Genomic DNA, 27,977 nt, shown 5'->3' with positions numbered 1-27,977 from the left:
CCCAGGTATCCAGGTTTCCAACAAGAAAAACAGCTGACAGGCAGGTATTTTGGAAATTAAAGGAACCCAGAAGGGCAAAGATGAAAGGCGCCGTCCTCCAATCCAAATAACTATATAAAGCACCATCTCTCCCTCCAACTTCGATTTCATTTTCACATCACTCTCTCTTCTTTTCTCTTTGCCTGTGCAAGCCATGAAAGAACCTCCGCTTTCCCGTCGTAAAGAACCGCCTTCTGTGCAGAAAATCAAGATTTTGTGCAGCTTTAATGGTGCTTTTCAACCCAGACCCCCTTCTGGAAAGCTCCGGTACATTGGCGGAGAGACTCGTATCGTTTCCATTGATCGAAATATCGGGCTCTCGCGATTTCGGTCCAAGATAAGGGAGCTTTGTCCTAATATCCCTTCGTTTTCTCTGAAATACCAGCTTCATGAACCTGAGGGCCCCGATGGTGATGCACCTCTTGTGTTGATTGCTAAAGACGACGATTTCCTGAACATGATCGATGAGTTCGACAATATGGAATCAGATGGGAAGCTTGCGAGGCTCTGGGTCTTTGTTTGCATTGATAACGGGTACGTGGGTTTGAAAAATGGTTCTTCTTTTAGTTTTTCTTGTGTCGAATCTGGTAATATGAATGTGAGGAGTGGAATTCCACAGGGAGAAACTCTATTTCATGATAAAAGAGAGAAAACCCGCTTGAACATCAGTGGTGGTTTGGGTGGGCATCAGACCCATGTGGCCACTGTTTTTAGCTCCGACCATATAGCCTTTTTAAACCCTCATGAACCCAGGATTTCAGTGAACGTCACTTCCGGAACTGGGAATGATGACGATTCACTTAGAAAAAGGTTGTTGGAACAACGAGTTTTGACAACCCATGAAACTCAATTTCAAAACTCCTTTCAATTTTTGCATTCAGAACCCTTGGGAACTGAAGTCCTATATAACTGCCCTACTGGAACAGAAAGAGTTTATAAATCACTTAAGGAAGTAACCCGTGAAGCATATGTTCCAACACATTGCACAGCTACAGTTAATAGTTTTGGTGATTCGTGCAGCATCAACATTCCAGTGACCCATATGTCAGGTCAAGGTTTTGGCACTTCAATTCCATTGGCAGAATCCCGCTTGCAGCCCTTTGATGTGAGTGGTGGAGATATAGGATTAAAGGCAAGCAATTCTATGCAACTTATGCCAAGAGGTTATGGTGGAGTTTTAATTGATGGATGCGGGGATAATGTTGGAAGATCTTATCAATCAGTTGCAACAGTACAGTTGCTTAACCAGTCACATATTCCTACTGTAATATCAACACCAACTACCTCCAATATTAAACAGGGTTCTAAAAATGGTGGGCATGTTTCTATGGGAAATTTTAATCGGGAAAATGTTATGTCATTGACAGGGGATACTCATTTACCTTCAGTTTCCTGCAGCAATCCATTGGTTGGGAAAGTCTCACCTTCGAAGTCTTCTATTTCAGGCAACAGGAATTTGGACTGTCATCAGTTAGGAATTCGAAACCATCGATTTGGTAATGTTGATATCATAAATCATCGGATTAGTGCATTTTCCATGCAGAACCATCAGAACTACCCTCCTGTAATGGTTAACCATCGAGTCACTGCACTTGATGGGAAGCCTTGTCCAGGGAAGTGCTATGCTGGGCTCAGGCCAAACCCAAACATTTCAAAATATGGGCAGGGTGCGAGATCACACTATGTGCAAATTTGGAAGCCTTGGCCTTCTTCCCATGATCATACATGGGAAGGAATGACATGGATGCTAGAGTCTAGCAAGAACACCCATTCTTCCTTCAATCTAAGAAATGGTAGAGGAATTTTGAGAGAGTGCATTGCTCAACCTATTGGTGGGAGATACCCTGCTGGTGTTCTAGCTATGAAATCTAGAAATCCAATTCCTCATGTAGGTTTTCACGGTCTATCCCATGGCACATTCTACCAACCTCTTTGTTCTGATAGGGTTATTGAAGACCCCGTACTCTGCTTCAGGCCGATGACTACTTCAGGAGCACCAAATTTTGAAGTTCCTTCTCAAGCTGTATGCAACAATTTCCATGGCATGTCTGGGAGCACCAATCACTCAGTAGATAGTAAACCTGGTTATTATGAGTTAAACAGGAAGCCATTCTTCATGTCCCCACAGAAGGATGTTGAGATGCCAGAATATTCCACTGATGCAGGTCATGTCAATAGTTCAGGACTTGGATGTAGCAGTGAATTTCCTTCATTTAAGCTCGAAGTCCAAGTAGGTCCACAGTCAAGTGTTAAAGCATTAACCAATGATTGTGATGGTTTCGAAACTTTATCCGGTGATATTGCAACTTCAGTGGATATTTCATTATGTAAACTTTCACTTTCTCCATTCAAAGAAGCAGAGCCCCCTGCACTTCCATCTTCTCCTGTTAGAGATGATCTTTCAGAACCCCTGGCAAGACATGAGATGGAGCCTCAAATAAATCTTTTGGATTTCATGGGTGAAGAAAAGTTGAGTTCAAGCCCATTTATTGAAGAATCAAGTGGAGTTGCATTTAATTCTTTCGTTAGTGGAGGAAATGTTTCCAAATCCTTGCCAAGACATGAAATGGATGCTCAGATAAATTCATTTGATATCATTGACATTGGAAAATTGAACCCAGGTCCACTCACTGAAAAATTGGAGAGAATTGCATCTAATTCAGAACAATTGGGAAACCACATTTCTCAAAGAGGAAAGAACCAACAAGAAAATGCAACCAGCTTAAGCATAGCTCAGAAGGTATTTGTTTATTGGCAAATAAATAAATAATAATAGTTGACTTCTCTTGGTTTCAATTGACCAAATATCTTGTTTTGGCAGGTTGAGATTAAGGGATCAATTAAATGTTCTAATGCCGTCGGTGGAGTGTATAGTGACCTGGCTATGTTCTATACTCATTTGGCTACCAAGGAGTTGCAGGTAGTTTATCATAGATAGTTTGCTTTTATACCAAAGAAAAAAGATAGTTTGGTTTAAGAAGGTCTTGTTGTTATTGCTGTTGCATGATTGAATTTTTTCTTTCATACTATATGCAGACAATTAAAAATTCTGACCTTGAAGATATAAGAGAACTTGGTTCTGGCACATATGGAACGGTTTTCTATGGAAAATGGAAGGGTTCTGATGTTGCAATCAAGCGGATAAAGCCAAGTTGCTTTGTTGGCAGTGAGAAGGATAGACTGGTGACTTTTTCTTTCTCCCTATTTTTTGAACCTTTATATTTTCCTTGTATGATTGTCAAACTCTACCAAATAATTTATTCAAGTTCCAAGTCAAACAATGAGTTCTTGAAATACAATATGTCCTAAATTTCCATTTCTCTTCATATTGTGCATTATTGTGAAGGTTAATAGTTTACCATGTTGCAACTAGCCAAAAATGACTACCCCCGGCTGCAACCCCTGCTTCTCTATTGTCACATAGCAGCTTAGGCTGGCAAGCCTGAAGAGCACCAAATGTTCTACCATCCATTCTCTTCACTTGAGAAGTTTCAGCCTAATAACCATTGCCATGTTGGGAGAAGAAAAGGATGATTGTTCCATGGGGGATAAGAATGAATGTTGTTTTTTGCCCAAAAAAGAGAAAGAAAAGAAAATGATATTGCTACATGGCTGATGTTTATTTGGCTGGAAAATGAAAAAAAAAATCTATAGAGAGAGAATGCAATTGGAAAACAGGTGAACCCTGTTTGGTGGACATGTCTTCTGCCATGCAAGGTTTTTAAATTGTGGTTCTATATTGAAAACCTAAACTTCTATCAAAATATTGGCAATCTAATGAAATTTTCTAGAAAAGTTTTTAGTACCTTCAATGATATTTCATCTCTTAAAATTTCTTTTTTTTTTTTCAATTTCAGTTATATTCTGTTTTTTCCATTATTATTGTCTAACACTATTTTGGCAAGGTATCTAAATTTTGTGTGTTCACAGTGATTAGATCTTCTGAAGGGCTACACAATGGGGGGTAGCCCATCCCCCAACCCATAGCCCCTCCAACCCAGGTGCACGCGGGATTCGATCCCAAGTCTCTGCTACGACCAGCAGGAGACCTTACCAACCAGCTGGTTGGCACCTTGCGTGATTATATAGTATGTTATTATGTGTAGTTCATTCTGCCTTCCTCAAAACTGGAAAAACATCTAAACTTCAAAAATATGATTGAATTTTAATCCTTGCTTCCATGTGGCAAATACCTCTCCTTGGAGACTAGATCTTCTGTGCTGTCCCTGCAGATTTATACATCTAACCTATTGAATTATTTATTGTCCCGATTCTCTATTCCTTGCAGATTGCAGACTTCTGGAAGGAAGCTCACATACTAAGTCAGCTTCACCATCCAAATGTGCTAGCATTTTATGGTGTAGTTACAGATGGGCAAATGACAAATTTAGCAACAGTTACGGAGTACATGGTGAATGGTTCCCTTAAACAGGTCCTACAAAGGAAAGATAGGTGTGGTATCTCATATTTTATTGGTTGTAAAACCATTGCCCTATCCAATGGAATTTGTTTACTTAAACCTCTTTGCTTCCTATTCTGCAAGTTTGATCATTTGAATTTACTGCATAGATCCTTCTAGAAATAGTTTTCTCTATTGTGTATGGTCACGGATGGAGGCATTATCACCTCTTTAACCCCTTCTAATATAGACTTTATATACCCATGTTATGCTGTATTACACAATGTCCCCAAAATAGTTCTGACCTGTTGACCCCTTCCTTAGTCAATTTATCAGCCAAAGCATTGGTTGACCTGTTTACCCATTTGATGACAATAAAGTCCCCTTCCCAATTTTGTATTTCCCTCATTAAGGAAGTCTTTCTTTAATACTGACAAAAAAAGATACAAAGGTTAGAGCTCATGTGCACCAAGGCACCCGTACACTGGGGACACAAAACACATAAGTTCCATTAGGAATCAATTTATAAACAAGTTGTCAAAAACACAATTGTAAGATATTCTTTTGAAATATTTGTGAACTGACAAACAAGAAAAAAGAGTGCTCACTGCCTGTTTCACAATTAATTCTTCCGAGAAAGTCTTGTTTTCAAAAATATGGGCTCCCCCCCCCCCAACATTGTCCACGATATAACTGATGGTATGCTTAGCCTGAGATCACCAGAGATCACTGTTCCTTTCTTTCTTAGGCTTGTCATATTCCAACTGTGAAAGAGGATTCTAGTGCCTATGGGAAACAACTTTTCAATCAAGAATGCTTATAAATATCACCCGTAGTAAGTGTGCCACATTACAATGAATGAGTAGGTGTATGTTGACTTCTTGGCTGCTGAACACGTGACACATTCTGCAGAAAATCAAGCTCCATATCTCTCCTGTGTAGGCTGTGAGTTAATTATCTTCTCAGAACGTCTGTTTGACCCAAAAATGCCACCATTAAGGGAATGATGGGTACCCAGATTTTTATGCTAGTGAAGCTGCTGCAGGCTGAAGAATTTAGTCTCTTGAAGAAGGTTTACACATGAAAGAGTTTGATCCATCCCATATCCAAACCCTTCTGTCACTCATATTTAAGCAATACCTCTCTTTATGGATCTTTGGATCTTCATTAGCGTTGTTAGGGGTGCTTTTATATATGTTCTTGGTGCTAGGGGGTTTTCTGTAATTATTATTATTTCAAGGGACTACTATGCAATTATTATTGCTAATAAATTATGGTGAAGTGGGTGCTGCCACTAACCCAGTTCGACTTCTATTTCTTTCTTCTCTTCTTCTCCCTTCCTCTCTTCTCTCTTGATTATTCCATGACTGATTACATAGTTTCTGAGCAATAACCTGTCATAGAATAATCAAGCTTTTTTCTTCTTTTCAGTTTGTATTCTGCACTCATTTTTTTCAAATAAATCAAGTGGACACACAGGCAGCCCCTTGATCTGATCGGCACATTCAAGACTACTCTCTTTTTTGTTTCTTGGTCGTAGGACCAAGTCGTTTCTCTGTTTCTGGGTTGATGCTCATGTAGAAGCATGTAAGAGGGCTACAGAAGGTACAACATGTGTGGTTGGGTGACCCGTTGAAAGAACAATTTCCCTCCATTTTTAGACTTTCTATTTTTAGGCCCAATTTACAACATGTGTTCATACTGCACATATTTGTATTTGCATTCTTTCCAAATTGAGCCTTAAGGGTGAACCTGTGTCTTCCTTTTTGTTACCTTCTAGCTCAGTTTTAGGCTTTGCTTGGAACTTGAGGTTTAGAAGGAGTCTTAGGGAGGCTGAATTGAGTAGTGTTTCAGTTTTACTTCACTATTTGGATGGGGTATTCTTGAACCCTTCAGAGTCGGATTGTAGGATTTGGTGTGTTGATTCTTTTTTTTTTTTATATATGTTTTGAAGGGCTACACAACAGGGGGTAGCCCATCCCCCAACCTAGGTGCAGGCGGAATTCGATCCCAAGTCTCTGCTATGACCAATAGAAAAGAAACCCTTCCGGTTTCTTTTCTTGTGCTTCCTTCTTTTCGACTTTGACCCAACCTTTTGATAATTCAGTGGTGACCTTTCCGGTGAAGGAGGTCTGGGATAAGCCAATTCCTCCTAGGATAAGTGGTTTATGTTGGGAAGTTTTCTTGGGTAGAATTAATACTTGTGATCTTCTTCAAAGAAAGAGACAAAATTGGTGCCTTTCCCCAAATTGGTGCATCCTTTGCAAGGCTAATGGTGAGACTAGTTACCACTTATTAATTTCCTGCCCTTTTGCTCTTTATATTTGGGTGGGAATGGTTTCTCTCTTTGTTTGGGTGCAGGTGGAACACCCCCCCTGCCAAATGTTCAAGGGATGAGATTGGCGAAACAATGGGGAATGCAACAATTAGAAGTGGAAGGATACTCCAAGCTGGTAATAAGGTGGATGCAATCTGGAAGCTTGGGAGTTTGGTCACTTAGACAGCCTCTAAGAGAGATTATTAGCTTAGCTTTGAGAACCCCCTATTTGCTAATGCTGTTCATTCATTCATTGCAATAAATATTTTCTTAAAAGGCAATGAAAATTATAAAATCATTATTTTTTATGTAAGAAATAAGAATTTCAGACCCTAACATAGACTCTTCGGGCTTGCCTCAAGGGGCGTGGTACAAAGGCGACTCATAGAATCAAGAATGCGATATGTTTTACATTACATTAGCTACTTGAAGCAATGCAATTAAGGAAAAAAGAGATTTTGGTTTTTACATGCTTGAAAATGCTTTATATGTTTGCTTTTATTTTTAAAATTTCATTTGAATACGCTTTACATGTTATGTTTATGTATTTTAATTTTAGATAATAGGTTTTTTAAAACATTTATTTTAAAATTTAAGTTTATATTTTTTATTAACATTATGTTTAATATTTTTTGCATTTTTTTGAATTTCTAACTTTTGTATTTTAAGGTTTTTTTTTTTTTTTGTAATTTTGTGCCTTGATTAAAAAGCACGCGCCTCACCTTGTGCATTGTGCCTCATGCACAAATTGGCCCTTGTGCTTTTAAAACACTGGGAAGAAGCTAGAGACAAAAGGGTTGAGCACACCCAAGGGGGAATTCCACCTGCAACCAAAAAAGAAGAGAACAAATGCCATAAATAAGAAGCAAAAGGATAAGAAATCAAAAGATGAGTCGGCGTCTCACCATTTCTTAAGCAAAGGCAACAAACATGTGGGGAATACCACACTTATTAGGAAAAGAGGCAAGCATAACAAAAGGCTAAGCTAAGGCATTGAAAAGAGAGGAACAAGAGAAAGTCCTTGAAGAAGAATCTTTCCAAATTCTACTGTTAGGGTAGGAAAGATCTAGGAAAACTGAACTCAACACAATGAACAACTCATCTACATAAGCCAATTCTGAATCCTTCAACCCTCTTCTCAAACCCAAATCCTAGGTCCCCTAAAAGACATGGAGTGAGGAGATGGTTTTGTATTTATTTAGAGAAAGAGAATACATTACCGGGAATCTATCTTTAAGGGGGGTATTCCCAGACCAAAGATCCTCCCAAAACAGAATTTTATTACCTAAGCACGCCAGCATCCCATCCATGAGTTGCCATCCCGTGAATACTTTCCCCCACCAAGTGCCACAAGCTGTCTTGCTCCAAAGGAAATCTCCACAACCACTTTCCTAACAAAGCTACATTTCTTAATCTGATATTGCCAATGCTTAGACCCCCGACTTCCTTTTTCTTAGAAACTACTTCCCACTTCACTAAATGGTCCTTTTTTGAGTCATCCAGTTCCCACAAAAAATCTCTCATGAGCTTCTCTAACTTATTGGCAACCTTGTCAAGAAGCTTAAAGGTGGACAAAAATACATTGGAAGGTTGGTCATAGTGGACTTGATTAAAGTGCTTCTACCCCCTAGTGAGATATAATTTCTCTTCCAACTTGCTAGATTCTTAGTGAGTCTTTCCAAAACTGGGTACCAAAAGCTTTCTTATTACAATTGACTTTTAGATTGGAGACTCTGTTAAGAACTCTCCAGATTCTTCATCTCCCAATGGAAGTATATCCTTGATCTGTTGAAGGACACTGGAAAGTTAGGGTGTAGACCAGCAACTTCTCCCATGGATCCAAGTCATAAACTTGGAAGTTGTGAGGAGGAGATAGTTTTCAGACGTTCATCAATATCAAAGACTCGTTGGAAGGCTGCTATATCTCCATGACAAGATCAGATATTGCCTTTGCTGTAAGTGTTCTAGGTTAGTATATGCACTCACCCAAACCTACTCAATTCAAGGCTGCTGAGAGAGTTGTGGCCTTTCTAAAAAGGTACCCAAGTAGGGGTCTCCTCTTTACTAGGCATAGTCATATGAGGGTGGAATGATACACAAATGCCAACTGGTTTGGCCCTATTGATGATAGGAGATCTACTACTGGTTACTGAACTTTTGTACGAGAAAATCTTGCCACTTGGAGAAGAAACAGTTTGTAGTGGAAAAGTCAAGGGCAAGAGCTGAGTATAGACTATAGAGCTGTCTCAAGGTGTTGCTGAATTTTTGTGGTTAAAAAATCTCCTTACCGAGCTGGGTATGTGGAAGTCAGATGCTATGTTATTGTACTGTGATAACAAGGCTGCTATCAGTATTGCTCATAACCCAGTTCTCCATGAACGGACCAAGCACATTGAAATTGGCGAACATTTCATTCGGGAAAAAGTGGAAAGGGATGAAATTTGTTTACTGTTTGTTGAATCAAGATATCAAGTGGCTAATATATTTACAAAAGGATTGAATTTCATGTGCCATGAAGAGTTATGTATCAAGTTGGGTATGCATGATATCTACAACCCAACTTGAGGGGCAGTGTTGTCATGGTTGTTTTTATTTATTAAGGTGAAGTGGGTGCTGCCACTAACCCAGTTCGACTTCTTCTATTAGCATTGCTGACATTTCTTTAATATCCTTATCATTTAAATTTCTTTATTCCTAGGATTCCATTACCACCTGTTCATTCAGAATTTCAATGTGGTCAGCTACCATAGCATTCCTATTACTTGCTACTGTAAATACTGCTGGGAACAGATCCATAAGTTGGTGGTTTTCACACCATGGGTCCCTCCAAAATCTCATCGTCAAGCCATTACCAACCTTATATTCAAGTATTTAAACCTTTTATAAAGTGTGAATAGCTCCTCTACGGGATGGGATGAGCTGCCCACAGAACGTGCCCCACAGCCCATCCCATCCATGCATTGGGAGTATCTCCACATGACAAACATGGGAGATGTTCCCAGTGCACGGAGGGGATGGGCTGTGGGGTGCCTGTGGGGTGCGCTCTGTGGGCAGCTGATCCGATCACCTTATCTACTCCTTTCCATGTTGCACATCCATATACCTCTAGCTTCCCCTGGTTCCCAATCAAGATTCTTTCTTCTGTATTTGGTTGCTATCAGATATAGTAAACTATATTGTAGTTTTGGCTTCCTACTTTTTATGTTGTTTTCTTCCCTAAAGATCTATTCAAAATAGTTGTGTGTGTCATATTGCTCAGAATCAAATAGAGGTAAATTTTTCAGTATTTGATACATAGAGCCTTTTGGCTCCAAAAGACAAAAAAGAGTTTATGAATTCAGCAAGATGTGTCATCCAATGAATTTGTTAGAAAACTTTACACAATGGAATATGTGTTCAAGGAGGAGATAAGATTGCAGGTGAAGCTCATAATATATGTTAAATTTATTTATATTTTCTTCAGATTACAAGTATAAAGGAAAAGAGAAAAGAACTCCACTAGTCTTCCACCCATCTGTGGAGCATACAAAAATAAATCTCACTGTCAGAAGAACTTGTTCAACATATTGTCCTTTTCCCTCAAAACAATTCATTTTTGCTTAAGTGGATTGTGACACACTATGATGAAATGTAGGTCAATTACCAACTGAAAGGAGTCATGAATTGTATGTAACCCTGAAAGAAGAAACTTTAACTAAGGAATATAGAAACATCCTCATGAATCTCTGGAAAAGGTGGGAGTATTTTCTTAATTAAAGAGATTGATATAAGACACGACAGATGCTTATAAAAAAATACATATATAAGAAACATCAGATAATGGGTGTGAGGTGGGGGAACTGCACAAGGACTGCAAAATGGACAAAAACGTTTTAGGTTGTGATGACAAAAATCATGAATGCCATCATATTGGCTTGAAGTTGGTGTGTACTTGAAGATCAAGAAATAAGAAATGACTGGAAATGGAAAAAGTTGGATAACCAGATTTAGGGAATAGTTTCTTCTGGTTGTAATGAGATCATACAAGACAAGTATACAATTTACAGAGAAGGAAAGAAATGCAGGGAAGATACACACTTGGCTAACCAGCATAATTGTTGGTAACTGAAGAGCTGAGCATATGGTATGTTGAGAAGATGGATAAAGAGGAACATATCAGCACCATTTGCAGTAATCAAATGTTCATCATGATATATATCCATACTATATAAAGGGGATACACGCCTTGGGTTCCATGCAGGTCATAAAAGTTAAATCCAAATAGCATATATCATATATATGGTTAATACATACTTGCACACATGCATAGAACATGCTCTTACACTAGTATATATAAACAGAATGGAATGACAAAACAGGATTCATGTGGCCAAGCCCATATACGGTGCACCTTTGTTTCAATTTCAAGGAACTCTTACAATAATGAGGGCATGAGCAATTCATGATAGGATCTTCAATGAGAACCATGCAAAGGTTTTTATCTAAATCTGACCCTCATAACTGGGTTTCTTCCTCTCAATTGTTTTCCCTTAAAACCTTTCAAGAAGCAAGAAGCCATAGTAGGATTCCTAGTCAGAATCATGCGACATGCCAAATTTTTCTGAAATTGCTATTCATAACTATGTTTAGTATTCTGAATCTTTTTCGTACTAAGATATTCAATGCAGTATTTTGTGTAATGCAAAAATTCTGGCTTTCTCTTTCACAAGTCATAGTACATCTCATGTATAGACCATACTAGCACAGTTTTGTATAACATGCGTTATGGGTCCTACAATTGGTGCATACTTGCAATTGTCATTTTCTTTGTCTAAAATTTTCATACTTCCCATGTACAGAACTATTGATCGTAGAAAGAGGCTAATCATAGCAATGGATGCAGCCTTTGGTGTGGAATACCTCCATGAGAAAAACATTGTCCATTTTGATTTGAAGTCCCATAACTTCCTAGTGAATATGCGGGATCCTCAGCGACCAGTGTGCAAGGTAATCAATGAAGAAGATATATGGATCCATTTATCATAAAAGAGAAAAAAAGAAAAAGAAAGAAAGAAGGTCCATGGGTCGACAGTTTGTCTTGGCATTTCTTATACATTTGGCTTTTCTTCTTATAGCTGTTCTGGTGCATGGATATTAATTTCTATGCCTCCAGTGATTAAAGCTTCATTATTTAAGCGGCTAATATTTCAGATCTTTCAATTTCTACTTCAGATTGGGGATCTGGGCTTGTCAAAAATTAAACAGAAGACACTAGTGTCTGGTGGGGTGCGTGGAACTATACCATGGATGGCCCCAGAGCTCTTAAGAAATAAAGAAAACATGGTAACAGAAAAGGTAATGTGAGTACATCAGGGAATTACTTAAAGCATTATGTCAGATTTTTCTTATCACCAGCTTCATTACCATCTTTATAACTACCCTTTTAATTTACTTATCTGTAGGTTGATGTGTACTCATTTGGGATAGTCATGTGGGAACTTCTAACTGGGGATGAACCTTATGCAGACCTGCGCTCAGAAGGAATAATTGGTAAAATTCAATTTGACATTTTCTGATGCTTATTAGGCAAAGTAATACCTTTTGCTATTTTTACAACTTAATGTGGTAAATAAGTTAAGAAGCCAATCTTAACAATGTAATTTCCTTACTGAACAAAGTTCCAATAATTATGCCTATATTTTTACTGTTTCTGCCATTTCCTATTTATTGCACCTTACCATAAGAAAAAGATTTTTTTTTTATTGCTTGATGTTTGATCATTTTGGCTTCTTTATCACTATGTACAAGTTACACAAAAAAAATTACAGTGCTACAATAGTTGTCTCAGAAACCATATGATTTGTACTTGCATCATAATATATTAGTATACGTTATAAAACAGTGCAATTGCAGATATCTTCACTCATTTGATACTATGAACCACAAATTGCATGCTGAAAAAATCCATATCACTGATATATAATCACAATATTCAGAGTGGAGAAATTTGAGTAATACACTTGCAGTGTATACCTGCCTGAAAGAACCTTACATCTTGGGTTTATATGGAAAGGAGAATATAGCTATCTATTAAGTGTCAGGAGATGTTATTTGCCATAAATCCTGACAACTTGGTGATATTTAGATACTTCAAGTAGAACGGAACAAATCATTGATGTTTTCCTGTACTGCAATAAAGTCACGTTATCCATGATGCCAAGGATACATGTGCATGGTTGCCATGTTGTGGCAGACAACAATCTTTAGGGTCAATGCTGTTAGTAGTGCAACTTGGGTGGGTTGGGCTGACCTTGTAGGCCCAGCTCGACCCAACCTTAACCTAAACACTTTTGGGCCTATGTCAGGCCAGGCTTGGGTTGGGCCTGCATATACAATAATTTTTGTGATATAAGAAATGAATTAAATTTGGCTTAACTTGTTGGAGGGCTGCTTACTATAGATGAGATTTAATGTTCAAATCCTTTTAAATGAGTAGTTTGGCATTATATATTGTAATTTACATCACACTTTTAGCATGTATAAATTCAATGAAATCAACCTAAAAGCAAACTTGGACCTACATTGGGCCAGGCTTTGGTTGGGCTCAGGCAACTCAATGGCTCAATCCAAGGCCAGGTCAAAGACACAATTTGAACTCAAGCCTGGGAAAAGTTCAGGTTAGGTTGGGCAATGCTCAGGTTAGGCCTGCCCAAGTTGCAGCCGTTAATGCTGTGTCTAGCATGTTGTCCAACTGTTTCCTTGCCATTTGGGTTATAGTGCACTATCTACTTGTAATAAATAGGAGCTTGTGCACTAAGGCTCCACCTCTTGAGTATATTTTATCGGATGTCTCCTTGCAGATTTCACAGAAAAAAATAATTTTTGATAATAGAAAGTGATGGTTCTTTTTTTTTTTTCCATTTCCGTCTATCAAGTTCAGTTCATCTCATCTCAACTTAGTCTTATTCCTGAGCTGAAATCGCACTCTGTCGACTGCAATTCAGATGTATCTGGGAAACAGATAAAGTTGATCAACAGAAAATGGATGCTTATTCCTCTCTTGCTAAGTAAAATTGCATTGCTCAAAAGAGGGATGGATTCCCTCAATAGAATGTCTATAATATTATTAAAAGTGTGGATGAGAGTGTGTAACTTTTGTTTGACTAAAATACCCCAATTTTTGGATTTGGTCCCTCTACAAGGACGGAAGTGTAATTTGAACAACCACTTTTCTCCTCGTCTTATATTTATGGTATTAATTCCCATTCTTTCATTGAATCCTGTATTAATCAACCATATTAACGAAAAACCAAGGAATAATTGTTATCATTGATAGTAGAAATAAAATACAAATTTAAAACCAACCCAAAAAGTGGAGTTGTTTTCTAGGTGGCAAGTCAGCAATTCAATCTTTTGGTTCAAATGTATCAACCCTTGATATCGTAATTAAATAGTAATAAAAATTTAAAAACATGAAAACACACAAAAGTATATAAAAATATAAAAAATTGTAGAAAACATTTGGGCACATCTCTAAATATGTATATCCATCATATGATACAAAAATAAGTGTGACAAATAAAAGTAATCTTTATAGACAAAAGTACAAAAAATTAAATTGTAGAAAACTTTGGAAACATATTATTTACTTTCATCATCATCATTATCAAAAATTGTCACGTGCAAAGCACGTGCACACTTACTAGTGATTATAAAAAGATATAAGCCCCAGACACAATGGGGGAAAAACAGAGATATCATCATTATCATCTAAGCCTTGTCCCAAGTCCCAACTTATTGGGGCCAGTTTCATGAATCCTGTTTCACCATTTCATTCTGTTCAGTGCCATATCCATTGTTAAATTATGGGCACATAAATCATTTCTTAATACTTCCATTCAAGTCCTTTTCAGTCTGGTCCTAGCTGGCTAGCTCTTACAGCCCCTTAAACCTTCTAAGAGATCACTTCTTCTAACAGGTGCAAAACAGGGATGTTTAAGGATACATACTTCTTATCAGTTCATGCCTGTTCATTGGAATCAAAAAGGATTTGCTCCCACTGGTTAGTAAACTGGGAAGGACTGAGGTCTTTAAAACCTTTAAGAATGTTTTCGCATCACATCAAACACTCTTCAACCTTCCATCTTCTGTCCTCAAAAATTCCTTTATTACACTCCAACCAAATGGACCAACAAAGGGATCCAGGGGCAAGTTTCCAAAATGGACACTTATTCTTTTTACCTAGGGCCCGTTTTGCATGTCTTTCCATGTGGTCTTTTGGCTGTTTACAAGCTGGGCAGACCAATTTTTGGTCTATTTCCCGTTTGGCTCGCGGAAGATCTAGCTGCCAAAAGCCGGAGAACCAAAAAGACGCGAGAAGCCCATTTTGGGCTGATTTCGGGAAGCTCCAAATGAAGATTTTTGTGTCTTTCGCATTTTATTCTCATGCAGAAAGGCGCACGGAAAGACATATGTCTGCCAAACTAGCTTCGGGCTGCTCAGATCTTCATGCAAAAGCTCAATGCGTCTTTTGACTATCAGAGCTACCAGAAGATCTTCCCAAAAAGACTTGCCAGACGGGCCCCTAGTTTGCCTGGTAATTGTGATGAAAATTTATTAAGTTGAAGTTATGGAAAACAAAGTATACAAGGGGGAAGAAGAAAACAAAACTAAGCAGATTATTCTGGCAATACTGCTTTACTAATGAAAAGCCAAGGAAACTGCTTCATTATGTTTTCCACCCCAACAAAAGTATCTACTTGGTATCCCTCCAAACCATTTTGGCAAAGAGTTGACTGACTTCAGTGTGGTCTGATCAGATCTCAACCAAGATAAATTAGTACGGAGCTGTCAACAACCTTGATTTGGTATAGTCTAATCTTGCCAAGTGAATGGGCTTTGTTGCACTGCCACCATACAAGAAAGAAAACAACAACCTGGGTATATCTATCCCAGCTAAGCACTTTCCATCCTGTATTAGATTCTATTTCTTCTTATATTATATTTTGTTATTCAATTTCACCATACTTTTCAATCTGTTTCTTGCTTATCAAATATTGATATTACCAGAGTTGAAGTTCTTTGGCTGCATCTGCCAAGTCAGGTTCAGTAAACTACCTGAGAAGACAAAGACTATGCTATAGTAGTTGCTATTAGTGTGTCATTACATGGTTGATGCCATTTTAGTCTATTCCATTTTTTATATTTTCAGCTGGTATAATCAAAGGTGATCTGCGGCCTGAGGTCCCTAGCTGGTGTGACCCTGCTTGGAGATCATTAATGGAGAGGTGTTGGTCTTCTGACCCTGATTCAAGACCAGCCTTCTCAGAGATTTCTAAGGAACTACGTGCCATGTCAGCAGCCATGAATATCAGGTGATTATGAAGCAAGTCTGGCTGAAAATGGAAACCTACATCAATTGACTGTACTGAAGTGGGCTGTAGGTTGAAACGGAGATCTGATTACATGGTTAATCATATTTGATCTGTCCGGCAATGTAATTACATTTAGAATACCAGGCACAGAAGCATGCTGAGATGTGATCAATTTTGCCATCCGGTGTTCTGTGTTTGACCTGAACATATCCATTATGTTTGAAAGGGTTGGATATGGATGGATTGAAGTGTATGAAAGAGATGTCTGTTTGTGGAAAGACAGCATTTTCATGCACTGTTGTATAGAGATAGACCATGGCAGTTGTCTCTAAGTGGTGGTCTTAACTGTTTTTCATATGGGTGCATGAACACGCTACACCAGGACAGCCATCATCATCTACACACTGCAGGCCTTACAAATTCTCTCAATAGAAGGGTGCTAGATACATGGTTTTTATGAACACATTAAATATTTCCAGGATTATGGCATCCACTAATGGGATCCATGATACCAATGGTTGATGATTGACCTAGACCCATCAGGGATGTGACAATTGCCTATATATCATAACTGCAAACTAAGGGATTGCTTTTATTTTGAAAAAACAAAATTATACGTATTGCCGAATACCCCTGAAGGATGTATTCTCCATGGTTGTTTTCCTGTTTTTCATTTGGCAGGTTCTTACTAGCAATAAACTTCTGTCACAAAATGCAGAAACCTGTTTTCCATTGCTGTCCTTGATTTTGAGTTTTGGAAATTGTCTACTGTCAGGAAACTGATTCTGGAGATTGGAAGAAGAAAGCTTCCAAAATGTGAAACCAAGTTGCCATCTCATGGAAATTTTTAGCAAGTCTACTAAAATGAGACCAACAGATATCATGGATTTGTGTTTACTATTTTGGCTTGTAATTCTCTCTTTAACTGCACTTTTCTATTAACTACTCTCCAGTGTTTTAAAAACTGACCCGGAGGCCAAACTGTTTTTGCCTCTGGGCGGGTCACTGGTTCGACCGGCTCAGACCATGCCATGTCAGCATGTATATGTATATGTGTATAAATATATATTTTAGCAATAAGTAATGTATAAATATCTTTTAGATGTGTTATATGTATTATTTTATATTTAATATATGTTTTTTAATTCAGTTTTTTATTTTTTATTTATAAAAAATATTAAAAATTACAATTTGAGGTCAAAAAATGTGTTTTTCGAAAAAAAAAGCAGGGCAAGGCGCCTATGGCCCCTTAGGATACATAGATCTCAAAAAGTAACCCAAGATCAAAAAAAGAAAGTTTGCATGCATTTAGTATTTTAGTGTGCAGGAATGGAAGAGTGTAAATTCTAATTCACCTTTACCATGAGTTTTACTTTAGGTTTTATTTTGCTTCATTCACACCACAAATAAATAGGAATGGCAATTTTTCCTACCTCTATTGGGTACTCAGCCTCCCCGACTTGATGGGGTCAGGGATGGAGAGTGAAGTCCCCATCCCGTCCCAACCTGATTATATATTAAATATAATTTACATTAAATGTGTATTATATATTAAATATATAATATTAGTTATATCAAAATATATTTAAACAATTATTTATATTTAAGATTTTCTTTCATTTTAAGTAAATCCATATTTTGAAAAACTTTTAATTAAAAAAGTTTGGGAATTGAGGTCTCCAATGGGTAACCCATCCTCATCAGGGATTCGGAATGGAGTGTAATTTTATTTCTAACGGGGATCAGTGTTGAGGACGAGGCTTATTTCAAAGTCGAGGTTGGGAATGGGGGGTATGGTCCCCTTCCCATTGCCATTCCTACAAATAAATAAAACAAAGAAAATTTTAAACATAAATAAATCAGAATTTGCATTTAACTCATTTGCACCACTGCAAACAAATTGCATTGCAAACAAACTAACTAGGCCTTGGTGTTTGGGAGAGCTTTCGTACTGTGGCTTTTAGCTTTCCAATGTGGGACCCATGCAGAGAGCTTATAAACAGGATTCAGATTTTCTATCACGAATAAGCTACCAACATGATCTTTTAACCAGAGTCACCAGACATCTCAAACTTGATTGCCGCATCAAAAGTATAAACCATTAACGAAATCATATAAGTGGGAAACCTGTTTGAAATGTGCCGCTATATATCATATTGGAACTTGGTAGGTATTGTTGGTAGCAATCCAGGTTCCACTATGTCCAGAGATGGTGGATACCATAAAACATTGGTTATTTGACCAAACAGCGGTAACAAAATTATTCTATTTTTCTTCCCCCCTTTTTTTATCTTTCCTTGATACATTTTCTTTCAAATTAAACAAATCCGGTGGCTTTACTAGTACATCGAGCTCATGATTGGGCTCAGGCCCATGTAAAACTTATGTTCATTTTTACCAATGCTTAAACCTTCTGAAAGACTGAAAGTTTCATTACGTGAAGCTCTTATCCTCCTAATAGTGGCCTAGTGAGTCTTATCTAAGGCTCCGTTTGGAAGGATTTTTGCATTTGAATTGAACTGGTACAGTGAAGTTGTTCATGTTAGTGTTTTCAAACTGCCGTTGACGTGAATGGTCAGATTGATCAGCCCGGAAACCATCTAGACAACTGGTTCCGTTTCACCATTAACACATTCATGGACCAAAAACCGTTGACTTGGTCAGAGAACCATTGACTCGGGCGGTCAAATCGTCGACCTGGATAGTGGTTCACGATTTAATAAAATTGCAAGGAGATCAGAGAGGGGAGAAATTGAGACAAGAACGATCTCAGATACGAGATTGCTAGATCCCAGATATGACAGAGAGAGAAGAAGAAGAAGAAGAAAATTGCAGATGTTGAAGAGAAATTAGATCTCATATCTCAAATCTGATATGTGTTTCTGTTATTGCCACCTCGTCGTCGCTAGTGAACGTCGAATCCTTCTTCTTCCCTCCTCCTTCCTTCCTTCCTTCCTTCCTTCTTTTCTTTCCTTTCTCCCCTTCATTCCTTTATTTTCCTTTCTCTTCTTCCTTCCTTTCTTTCATTTTCTTTCTTTCTTTCTTAGCTTCTTTTCTTCTTTCTTTCTTTTTGCTCAGCCGACAACCAGCCTCTCTTTTTTCATACAAGACTAAAAGTCTAAGAATAGGTAATAATATTTTCCCTAATAATCAAATTGTCCAGACCGTTCGACCCAGATGGTCGAACCACTAACGTGGAAAATTGGTGGCCACAACGGTTCCTTTTCTGGGTCGGTTTTTAAAACCTTGGTTCATGTTGAGAGCCCATTTGGCATGGTTTCTACCTCAGAGGTGAGTTTGCAATGCCAGAGTTGTAGTGGTTGAACACTTGCATTCTGGAAAAGTTACCTAGAGTAGCTTCATGTTATAGTCGCATTTCTCACATCTAAAATGCAGTGGCACATGTTTTGATTTTCACCAAATGTAGCTTCTAGCATTCTTGTGTGGGGCTCAACTTGGAAACACAAGGAGTAGTGTGCCAAAAGCCCTCCCAAACGGGCATTGACATCCTTATTCCAAATAAGGTACTTAGGCCATGTTTGGGAGTGCTTAAGTTAAAAATAAGTGCCTATTTGAATTAGCATTTATTTGCATTTGGTGCTCAACTTTTTCAAGTGCTTATTTTACTTATTTTATATTGGGCATTTGGTAGTTTTTTTCTCTAACAAGCACTTAAAATAAGCATTTGTGACTATTGTCCTTCACTTTCTTTCAAATTTTCAAAATATACCCTTTGAAAGTACTTTTATTAAATTACTCTTATAAAAACACTTTTATGAAAATACTTTTATAAAAATACCTGTGCTTTCATAAAAGCACTTTCGTAAAAGTGATTTCACAAAAGTGCTTTTGTAAAGTGTTTTCATAAAAATAATTTCATAAAAGTACCTTTATAAAAGTACTTTTACAAAAACACTTTATAAAATTACTTTTATAAAATTCAACTAAGGATAATTTTATAAGTGGTAGTTTAAAATTTAACTAGGGATAATTTTGGAAGAAAAAAATTGAATAAGTGCTTATTGCATAAGCACTTGAAAAAAGTTGAAATTTTTGACTTAAAAAATAACTACTTATTTCAGACTTATTTCCCAAATACCAATAAATGCTTAATGATCCAAATAAACACTTACTTTTAAACACTCTCAAACAAAGGCTTAAAGCATCTTTATGTTTTAGTCGTTCAAATTGCATTTCAAACGTTGATGTGAAGGTTAGATCCAACAGCCAGTTGGAAAACATGGACTGTGTTTGGAGAATTGCAGTCAGAAATTTTTACTTCAAATGCAATAAAGAATGATGCATTAAAAGTTTGCCATATACAATCAACCATCGAAAAATATGATGGCTCAATTGGTAAGGTTTCTGCCTCGTTATAGTGGAGACTTGGAAATTGGAATGGCATTTGTGCTATCTCGTTCAACCCCTATTGGTTAGTTTTCTTCTCTCCTCTTTCTTTCCTCTAAATCCCAAGCTTTCTAGGTTTTTATATTCCTTTTTTCTCTCTATTACATAGAGAAATAAGTCAAAATGTTGAATCCTTTTTATATTCCTTTTTCTAGGTTTTAGGTTGATCCTTGATCAACCGGATCCCACCCATCTTCATTATGTTTTGTATCAGTAGACCTATAGTTATAGAACCCAGTGGAGGTAATGCCGTTGTTTGACTTAGCTTTCTTTTGAATTTTAATTTTTTTAAAGAATAAATTTTATGGAGAAGTATGGATACATAAGATGCAGAATTCTGAATTCCAGTCCCCCCTATTACTAGTCCTCTCCTATCCTATAAATCACATCATGCCTGTAAATTTGGCATCAATTCACGGCAGGATGCATTCCCCCTTTACTTTGGGACTATAAAATTCTGATCTGGGCTGATTGGTCATTCTCCCTAAATTTTATGAGTCTTTGATTAATTAATTGCATATATAGTTGAGTACACTTACACATAGTGTTTTAAAAACCGCCTCTGAGGCGGAAACATTTTTGTCTCTAAGTCACGGGTCATTGGTTCAATCATCCAAATCTGAAGGGTCAGACCAGTTCACATCAGTCATATAGAAATTCAAACACACACACATCAACCATATAGTTTAGCTAATTGACTAACTCTACCTTACTGTTTATGGTATTGTCTTAAAATACTCAATTTTTTTATAATTGTCTAAAATCTTCCTTACAATTAACTTTTTATCACACTCAATTTACATGTAATATCACGTCACTAATATATTTTTAAAATTCCTAAAATACCCCTTTATGATTCCTCTCCACTTTTCGTCTCTAATTCCGTCTCCGTCTCCGATTTTGATTCCGTCTTCGTCTCCATCTCCGATTTCGACTCTATTTTCCGAGTTTGCTAAATGACGATTCGGATTCCATTTCCGATTCCACTAAACCTTCTAGTTCTAGTCTAAGTCGGACACGAAAAGGGGATCCGAATCCATTGACGACTGAAGCACCCCTGTGGCCGATTGTAGTATATTCCTTATTTCTCTCTCTGTCCTTTTCTTGTATCGTCATCGCGGCGGACTTGGATTTAGCGGTCCATCCCGTCCAAATTAACCACTCAAATGTGGGGTTTTCATGAGACATGACCGACTATGTCTTGGAGTTCTTTTTACCTGTAGATTGCATGGATACTGTGGAGCAGAGGTTGATGCTTAATTCCTTGTCCACCATCGTACAATGGATTTGCCAGAGTTGACGGGTTGTCACAGACAAGGAGCTAGAGGATGAAGTTGGTTTGCAAGTTCATGAAGTAGCGGTTCCCTCAAACGGGAGCCCTGAGCAAAAAATACTAACGGGCTTGGGATCTGGCGGTCCACACCGTCCTGTATAACTGAGTCAAATTAACCATTCAAAGAAGAAGCCCCATCAACGCCGAATGACCAAAATCGTTAGTACATCCTGTCCAGAATTGGATTGATTGTTGAGCGAAGATCCGGTGAGTATTCTTAGTTCTCCCTCTCATTGTTTATAGCTGCGACTCATGACTGGATTTCCGCCATGAAGGTCTCTTAGCGTCCGAGTCTCTGCGAGTGAAAATACGACTGAAAACAAGCCACGACGTCGCTCTCCTACTCTTTTTTCACTACTTCCAAATATCTGAAATTGTATGTTCTGCATTGCATCCACGCAGTTAATAAGGTCAACTTCACTTCTACGGCCACCGAATGTATCGATTTTGTGAAACGATCAGGTTCTTCACTTTTCCAAATCGATCTAGATCTTGCATACTCGTCGGTTACGTCTTTCTCTCTTTGTTCGCTATGGTAAGCATCTGACTGGTTTTGGCTGCTCAACGGGGACGAACCCTCCTTGACTCTCATTTATTTGTCGATGAAGATGTTCCATGAAGTTTTTTCCCCATGGACGATAGCCGGTTGGACAGTGAAGAAACCCTCCTTTTTTTTTTCTCTCCGCTACAAGGAAAGGCATGACAATCTTGATTGTAAATCCAACCATTATCTGAGTTGTTATGGTTTTATTTTGAAATTTTGAACTAAAATAAAAGGTAAATTTGACATTTCGTTTTTTCAATGACAATTATTGAAACAGTACGATACTTTAATATAATATATAAACAGTAAGAATAGAGTTAGTCCATTAACTAAACCGTAGGATAGTTTAACAAATCTGCCTTATATTTTATATTTTATATTTTAATTTATCTTTTTTAATTCAAGTTTGAATATTTTGTATTTTATATAAAAATTCATTTCAATGGGACATGGAAGTGCAAAGTTATGGCCTCTTCAAGTTTGCATACATAGTTGGTATGCAACCCGTGACTTAATTACCAGGTCAAACGGGTCAATGGTCCAACTTTCCAAGTCTAACAATTTTTTATCAAGTCAACAATTTTTTTACCTTCTCCAGGTTTTACATGGTTTTCAAAATTCCCACTAAAACTTTTGTTTGTCTTTTATTTTATTTTTCTCTTTTATACCTTGTCTCGCATCATAAATTACAAGACTTTACATGTAGGCGTGTGTGTAGCACAATGAGGCATTTAAAGGCACACTTGAGATACACTCAAAAGAGGTGCATTGAAGTTGCAAATGAGATAAGATGACCATCGAAGATAAGATAGCTCATAGCATGTGAGATGGCCCATCGCAAATGGGATTACCATCACAAATCCTCATCGCAATTACATGCCATCACAATTCCAGGAACAATAGCAATCGTAAATTACATTTGACTTGGGTTGTAAATTGCACAAATTCATGAAAATGTGAGACGAGGCACTTCTATGAGGCCAAAACATGATGGTTGACGTGTTAAGTTAAATCCAGTGGTAATGACTTGATCATGTCTGAAGATGAAGGGATATAATTTAAATGTTAATAATCATTAACTATGAATAATCATATAATTTTGAATACTTGACTATACTAAGAGAATCTTCAAATAGATTTCTTGCTTTTCATGGAAACTCTCCAGAATCTACACTACAAGAAAATTAGCCTTTAGTCATGACTTGAATAAGATTAGATCGCAACACAAGGTTTCACTAAGAGGGGGAAGGGAGGAAATTTGACTATTGGAGAAGATAGAAGTTTTTGTGCATACATGTATTTTGAGCTAGGGCTCGAAATATTACTATATTAAGCCACGGCCCAGGATTGAAATTTGTGGATTTGGTATGAGCCCAGGCCTAAGCTAGGCCTGAACACAAAATGTAGACCCAAGATTGGAATTTTCAAGAAGGGCCATGTTGAAATGTCACCCTAGCAATTTCATTGTTCTATAATCTATAGCCATGGATAACTAAATCCGTAGCTATAGCTATAAATATCTTTTACCCACGGATAATAAGTTCGTAGCTAAAGGTTAATTTTGTTTGCTTACAACTTATAGCCATAGATAACTAAAATCCGTGGCTATAAACAAATTCTAGCCACAAACAAAATGGTTGTAGTTAAAGGTCAACGTTTAGCCATTAACATAAAATGTCTGTGGCAATATCCTACTTTTAGTTACTTTTTTTTTTTTTTTTTTGTAGTTACATTGCAATAGCTACAGTTCACAACACATAACACTCTTGTCTCTTTCAATTCGAATTACTACTTTTCCTTGGAGATTCTTCAACTCTACTAGTTGTGATTTCTCACTTGAGGCTCTATTATATCCTAAGAACGAATATGGTTATAAACATGTACCCAATGGACTTGAACCAATTATAGCAGTTCCAATTCTAGGATTTTGTGTCAATTAATAATTGGGTCATTTTGGTTCTTACATATCCCAAACCAATTCAAACATGAGATTGATTATTTTATTAAATATATAATATTTTCTTAATCTTATAACTTTTATCATATTTTATATTTCAATTGTAAATTTGATAGATAATAGATAATGTATTATTATTTTAAAATATTTAATTTATTAACATATAGATAATATAGTATTTTCTATCAATTTTCTATCATAATTAATATAGTATAATCGGGTCTAGAACCAATATCCTTCACTACTGATTAGGACGATTCTATGTCCATGATTTTGTCTCGATTAATGATCGATTCAAGGCTAATTCTACCAAGACCTAACCTAGACCTGACCTATTGACATCCCTAAGAGCAAATTTTCCTGTAACTCAACAGCAAATTTAATCACCTAAGTGGGGGCAAATAACATTCTATATACAATGTTTTTAGATACACCTCAAATCTTTTTCTCCAAGCTTTCTAAAATTACATATCAAACAACTTGCATTATTAGAGATTTGCTAAAAACTTGTGCATTTGGCAAAGTAAGGTAGTTGCAGTTGAGTATTTCTCTATACCAATCAACCCATATCATAAAAGTCGTAACTAATCAACTTATTTGATTGGCCAAATCTCTTTTGGTATCACTTTTTAAAAAGGGATAAAGCTACGATGCCAAAAGGTATACTAGAAGAGTTTTGACCAATCAAAACCCTTTGCCAATTTTGATAAATACCCCCTAATTAATTACCACTTTCATGATACTATTGATTGATTCTAAGTTTTTTCCGGAATCATGTCTTACCAATATCATAGTAGAAACCTACATACTTCTTTGTGTATAATACCTTTCCAGCATCGTAGATTTACTCTTCTTTTAAATCAGATTTTATGAAGAGGAATCTTTTACTGTTATAGGTAGAAACTGGTTGTCTGTGATTTGCATCTACAAACTTTTGACAGATAAACTATTGTTTGGATTCCAAGGAAATATTTCTTTTAAGGGATTTTTAGCCTGCATTCCACCTCAGAATTCAGATTTGAACTGCAGATCTACAATAATTCAAATTTATGAACAGCTCCACCTATAACACTCATACTCGCCCGTGAATTGACATCAATTCCGAGCTGGCACCTACCCCCAACTGTACGGTGGAGTTAGGATTTCAGAGGTGGACTGAACGGTAAAAATCCCTTGTTTTAATTCCAAATGCAAATGATCCAAACTTAGAGCCCGGAGAGCTTAAACTTTTTTGATTGACCTACTGAAAACAACTCTATTGGAAAGTTGATTTACAAGTTAAATTAAGGGGAATCTCTTAAACTACCCCTAAGTTTTGGGAAATTGATTAATCCTGCCCATGCTGTTTAAAAAATCCTTTAAAGTATGCCTAAGTTTTATGATAATTGGCAATCATCATAACCCTTAATGGGAAGAGAAATATTGATTATTTTATCCTTCATTACTCCTTTGGTTTGAAGGAAAATGTAGGGAAATGAAGTGAAAGGTAGAGAAACCTTTACAACCTTGTATTGGTTTTCTTATCTTTCATTTTCTTTTCCTACATTTTCCTTCAAACCAAACATAGCCTTAAGTTTTCAAAATGGAACCATTTGAATAAACAATGTGGTATGATGGATGACGGTAATTCACAAACGTTGCACAACGGGTTGTGCTTCCTTTCTTGTGGATGGCTGAAATCTCTTTCTTTTATGTTCTTTCCAATGTTTTCAACCCGTTATTGATGCGATCGATTGAATTGTTTGGACTGTCACCTGATTAAATTTTGGGTCCAGTTTAGTCAAGACCTATTAGACGGTCAAAAACTATTGACTTGGTCAAAAATCGTTCAATCTAGTGATCAGGTTGCGGGTCGCACATTCAATACATGCAAACTTTCAGAGGTCATAACTTTGCACTCTGATGTCCAATTAGAGTAATTTTTTTTATTATTTTGGGTAACTTTTCGAGACCTATGCATCCCAAGGGCTGTAAGCGCCTTGCCCCACTATTTTTGCAAAAAAACCCTTTTTGGCCTCAAATTACAATTTTTAATATTTTTTATAAATAAAAAAATTAAAAAACATAAATTAAATAAAAATAATACATATAATATGTCTAAAACGCATTTATACATTATTTATTACTAAAATATATATTTATACACGTATATATATGTATATAAATATATACTTAATAATATATATATGCGGTGACATGGCATAATCTGAACCATACCGGTGACCCATGACCCAGAGGCAAAAATGGTTCAACCTTTGGGTTGGTTTTCAAAACATTGATTCTCTCTCTCATTCTTCATAAGCCACTCACTGCCCCGCCCTTTGTGACCACCTCTACATCTAATGTACTAGTTTTGTTCAAGAAGACCATCTAGACCAACTAGGGAAACCAAACCATGGGTTTTTTATTTTTTTCAAACAGAACCAGTAGTATCGATTTTTGGAAAATTGGTAACTGAAATCGACTTGAAGTCGATCAATTAACTAGTTGATCGGTTCAATTAACTATTGGTTCGGTTCATCAGTTTTTTATTTTCATAAGTATATAATAAATAATATTAATAAATATAAAATATTATATTAAATTATAAAATGACCAGAAGTACATATAAAATATTATATTATTAATAATAAATAATATATTAGATATTATATATATCGGTTCGATCGATTAACCACGTTTTTTTTTTTTTTTTATATCGGTTTTAACCGAAAACGAATTGATCAGTTCAGTTAATCGAAATTTTTGGTCCACTCTCATCAGTTTGGTTCACTTTTTCATGATCAACCCTAAGAACAACCCAATAATTGTTTTTGAAGTTGGATCAACGTGAACTTTGGTATCTTTGTCATTCCCATTCAAATACCCAATATATGCCAAATCTAAGCTTTAACCTTCAATGGGTAACTCGTAAATGTTTTACGTTTTTCCACATTGCTTCAACTAAAGTAACCTTTTGATCCTCTAATGACTATGGCTAACAAAATGATGTAGGATAGTAATGATCTTTTTTGGCCCGAGTATATGTATAGAGAGAGAGACTAGTTAAAGGGGATCATGGTCAAAGGCTTAGAGCAAATTGGGTTTTAGAAATGTTTTAATAGTCAACTGCTATCATATGCAAATGCAATGTGGCGACACACTAATGGTAGGAGTACAGTAGAGTTAGTTAATTGTTAGAAAAAAAAAAAAAAAACTTTGACAGTAATTTAAGGGATTTTGAAAAAACTTTGACAGTAATTTAATTGTTAGAAAAAAAAAAAGAAAAAAAGAAAAACTTTCACAGTAATTTAAGGGATTTTGACAGTATATAAATCTATTTCCTAAAACTTAGGAGTAGTTTAAGAGATTTTTCCCTTAAATTAATATATATATATATATTTTTTTTTCATGAAGCTACACAAGGGGGTATCATCCCCAAAATCCATAACCCCCCAACATAGACATTCGATCCCAAATATCCAATATAATCAAGATAAGGACCTTAGCAACCAGCCAATTGGTATTCTATGGGATTTTCACCAAATATGACTTGTTGCTTTCCATAAAACCTCAATACACTTTCTTTCAATCATAAAATCCACTTTGTAGCGAAATAGCTTCTTCAAACCTTTTCTTCTTTTTTGGT

At 36.6% G+C, this 27,977-nt stretch overlaps 1 protein-coding gene across 8 annotated transcripts; it reads left to right on the top strand.

Annotated features, from left to right (window-relative positions):
• The first annotated feature begins 68 nt into the window (after positions 1–68).
• On the top strand, positions 69–17,253 carry LOC148869339 (uncharacterized). 8 transcript variants are annotated; one of them, XM_088968158.1, is made up of 11 exons: positions 69–573; positions 1,060–2,779; positions 2,861–2,959; positions 3,076–3,222; positions 4,328–4,491; positions 11,594–11,741; positions 11,967–12,089; positions 12,197–12,284; positions 14,713–14,796; positions 15,946–16,108; positions 16,884–17,185. In XM_088968158.1, exons 1-11 carry the CDS (start codon positions 194–196, stop codon positions 16,957–16,959), a joined length of 3,192 nt encoding a protein of 1,063 aa, XP_088824284.1. In that variant the 5' UTR covers positions 69–193; the 3' UTR covers positions 16,960–17,185. The 8 variants fall into 8 exon arrangements, with proteins under 8 accessions (XP_088824284.1, XP_088824285.1, XP_088824287.1 ...); XM_088968159.1 differs by lacking the exon at positions 14,713–14,796; XM_088968154.1 differs by having other exon boundaries at positions 149–2,779.
• The last annotated feature ends 10,724 nt before the right edge of the window (positions 17,254–27,977 follow it).

This window comes from Nelumbo lutea, chromosome 2, assembly GCF_056320005.1.
Source record: "Nelumbo lutea isolate HS-2025 chromosome 2, American lotus-T2T, whole genome shotgun sequence".
Lineage (NCBI taxonomy): Eukaryota > Viridiplantae > Streptophyta > Magnoliopsida > Proteales > Nelumbonaceae > Nelumbo > Nelumbo lutea.
This window is presented reverse-complemented; position numbering and strand designations above follow the sequence as displayed.

Excerpts from the sequence above, each read along its gene's own strand:
- LOC148869339 (XM_088968154.1), top strand. The coding sequence starts at position 194 with ATGAAAGAACCTCCGCTTTCCCGTCGTAAAGAACCGCCTTCTGTGCAG. Across the intron at positions 2,960-3,075 it reads TGGCTACCAAGGAGTTGCAG|ACAATTAAAAATTCTGACCT; the intron begins GTAGTTTATCAT and ends TACTATATGCAG. Across the intron at positions 3,223-4,327 it reads GCAGTGAGAAGGATAGACTG|ATTGCAGACTTCTGGAAGGA; the intron begins GTGACTTTTTCT and ends TATTCCTTGCAG.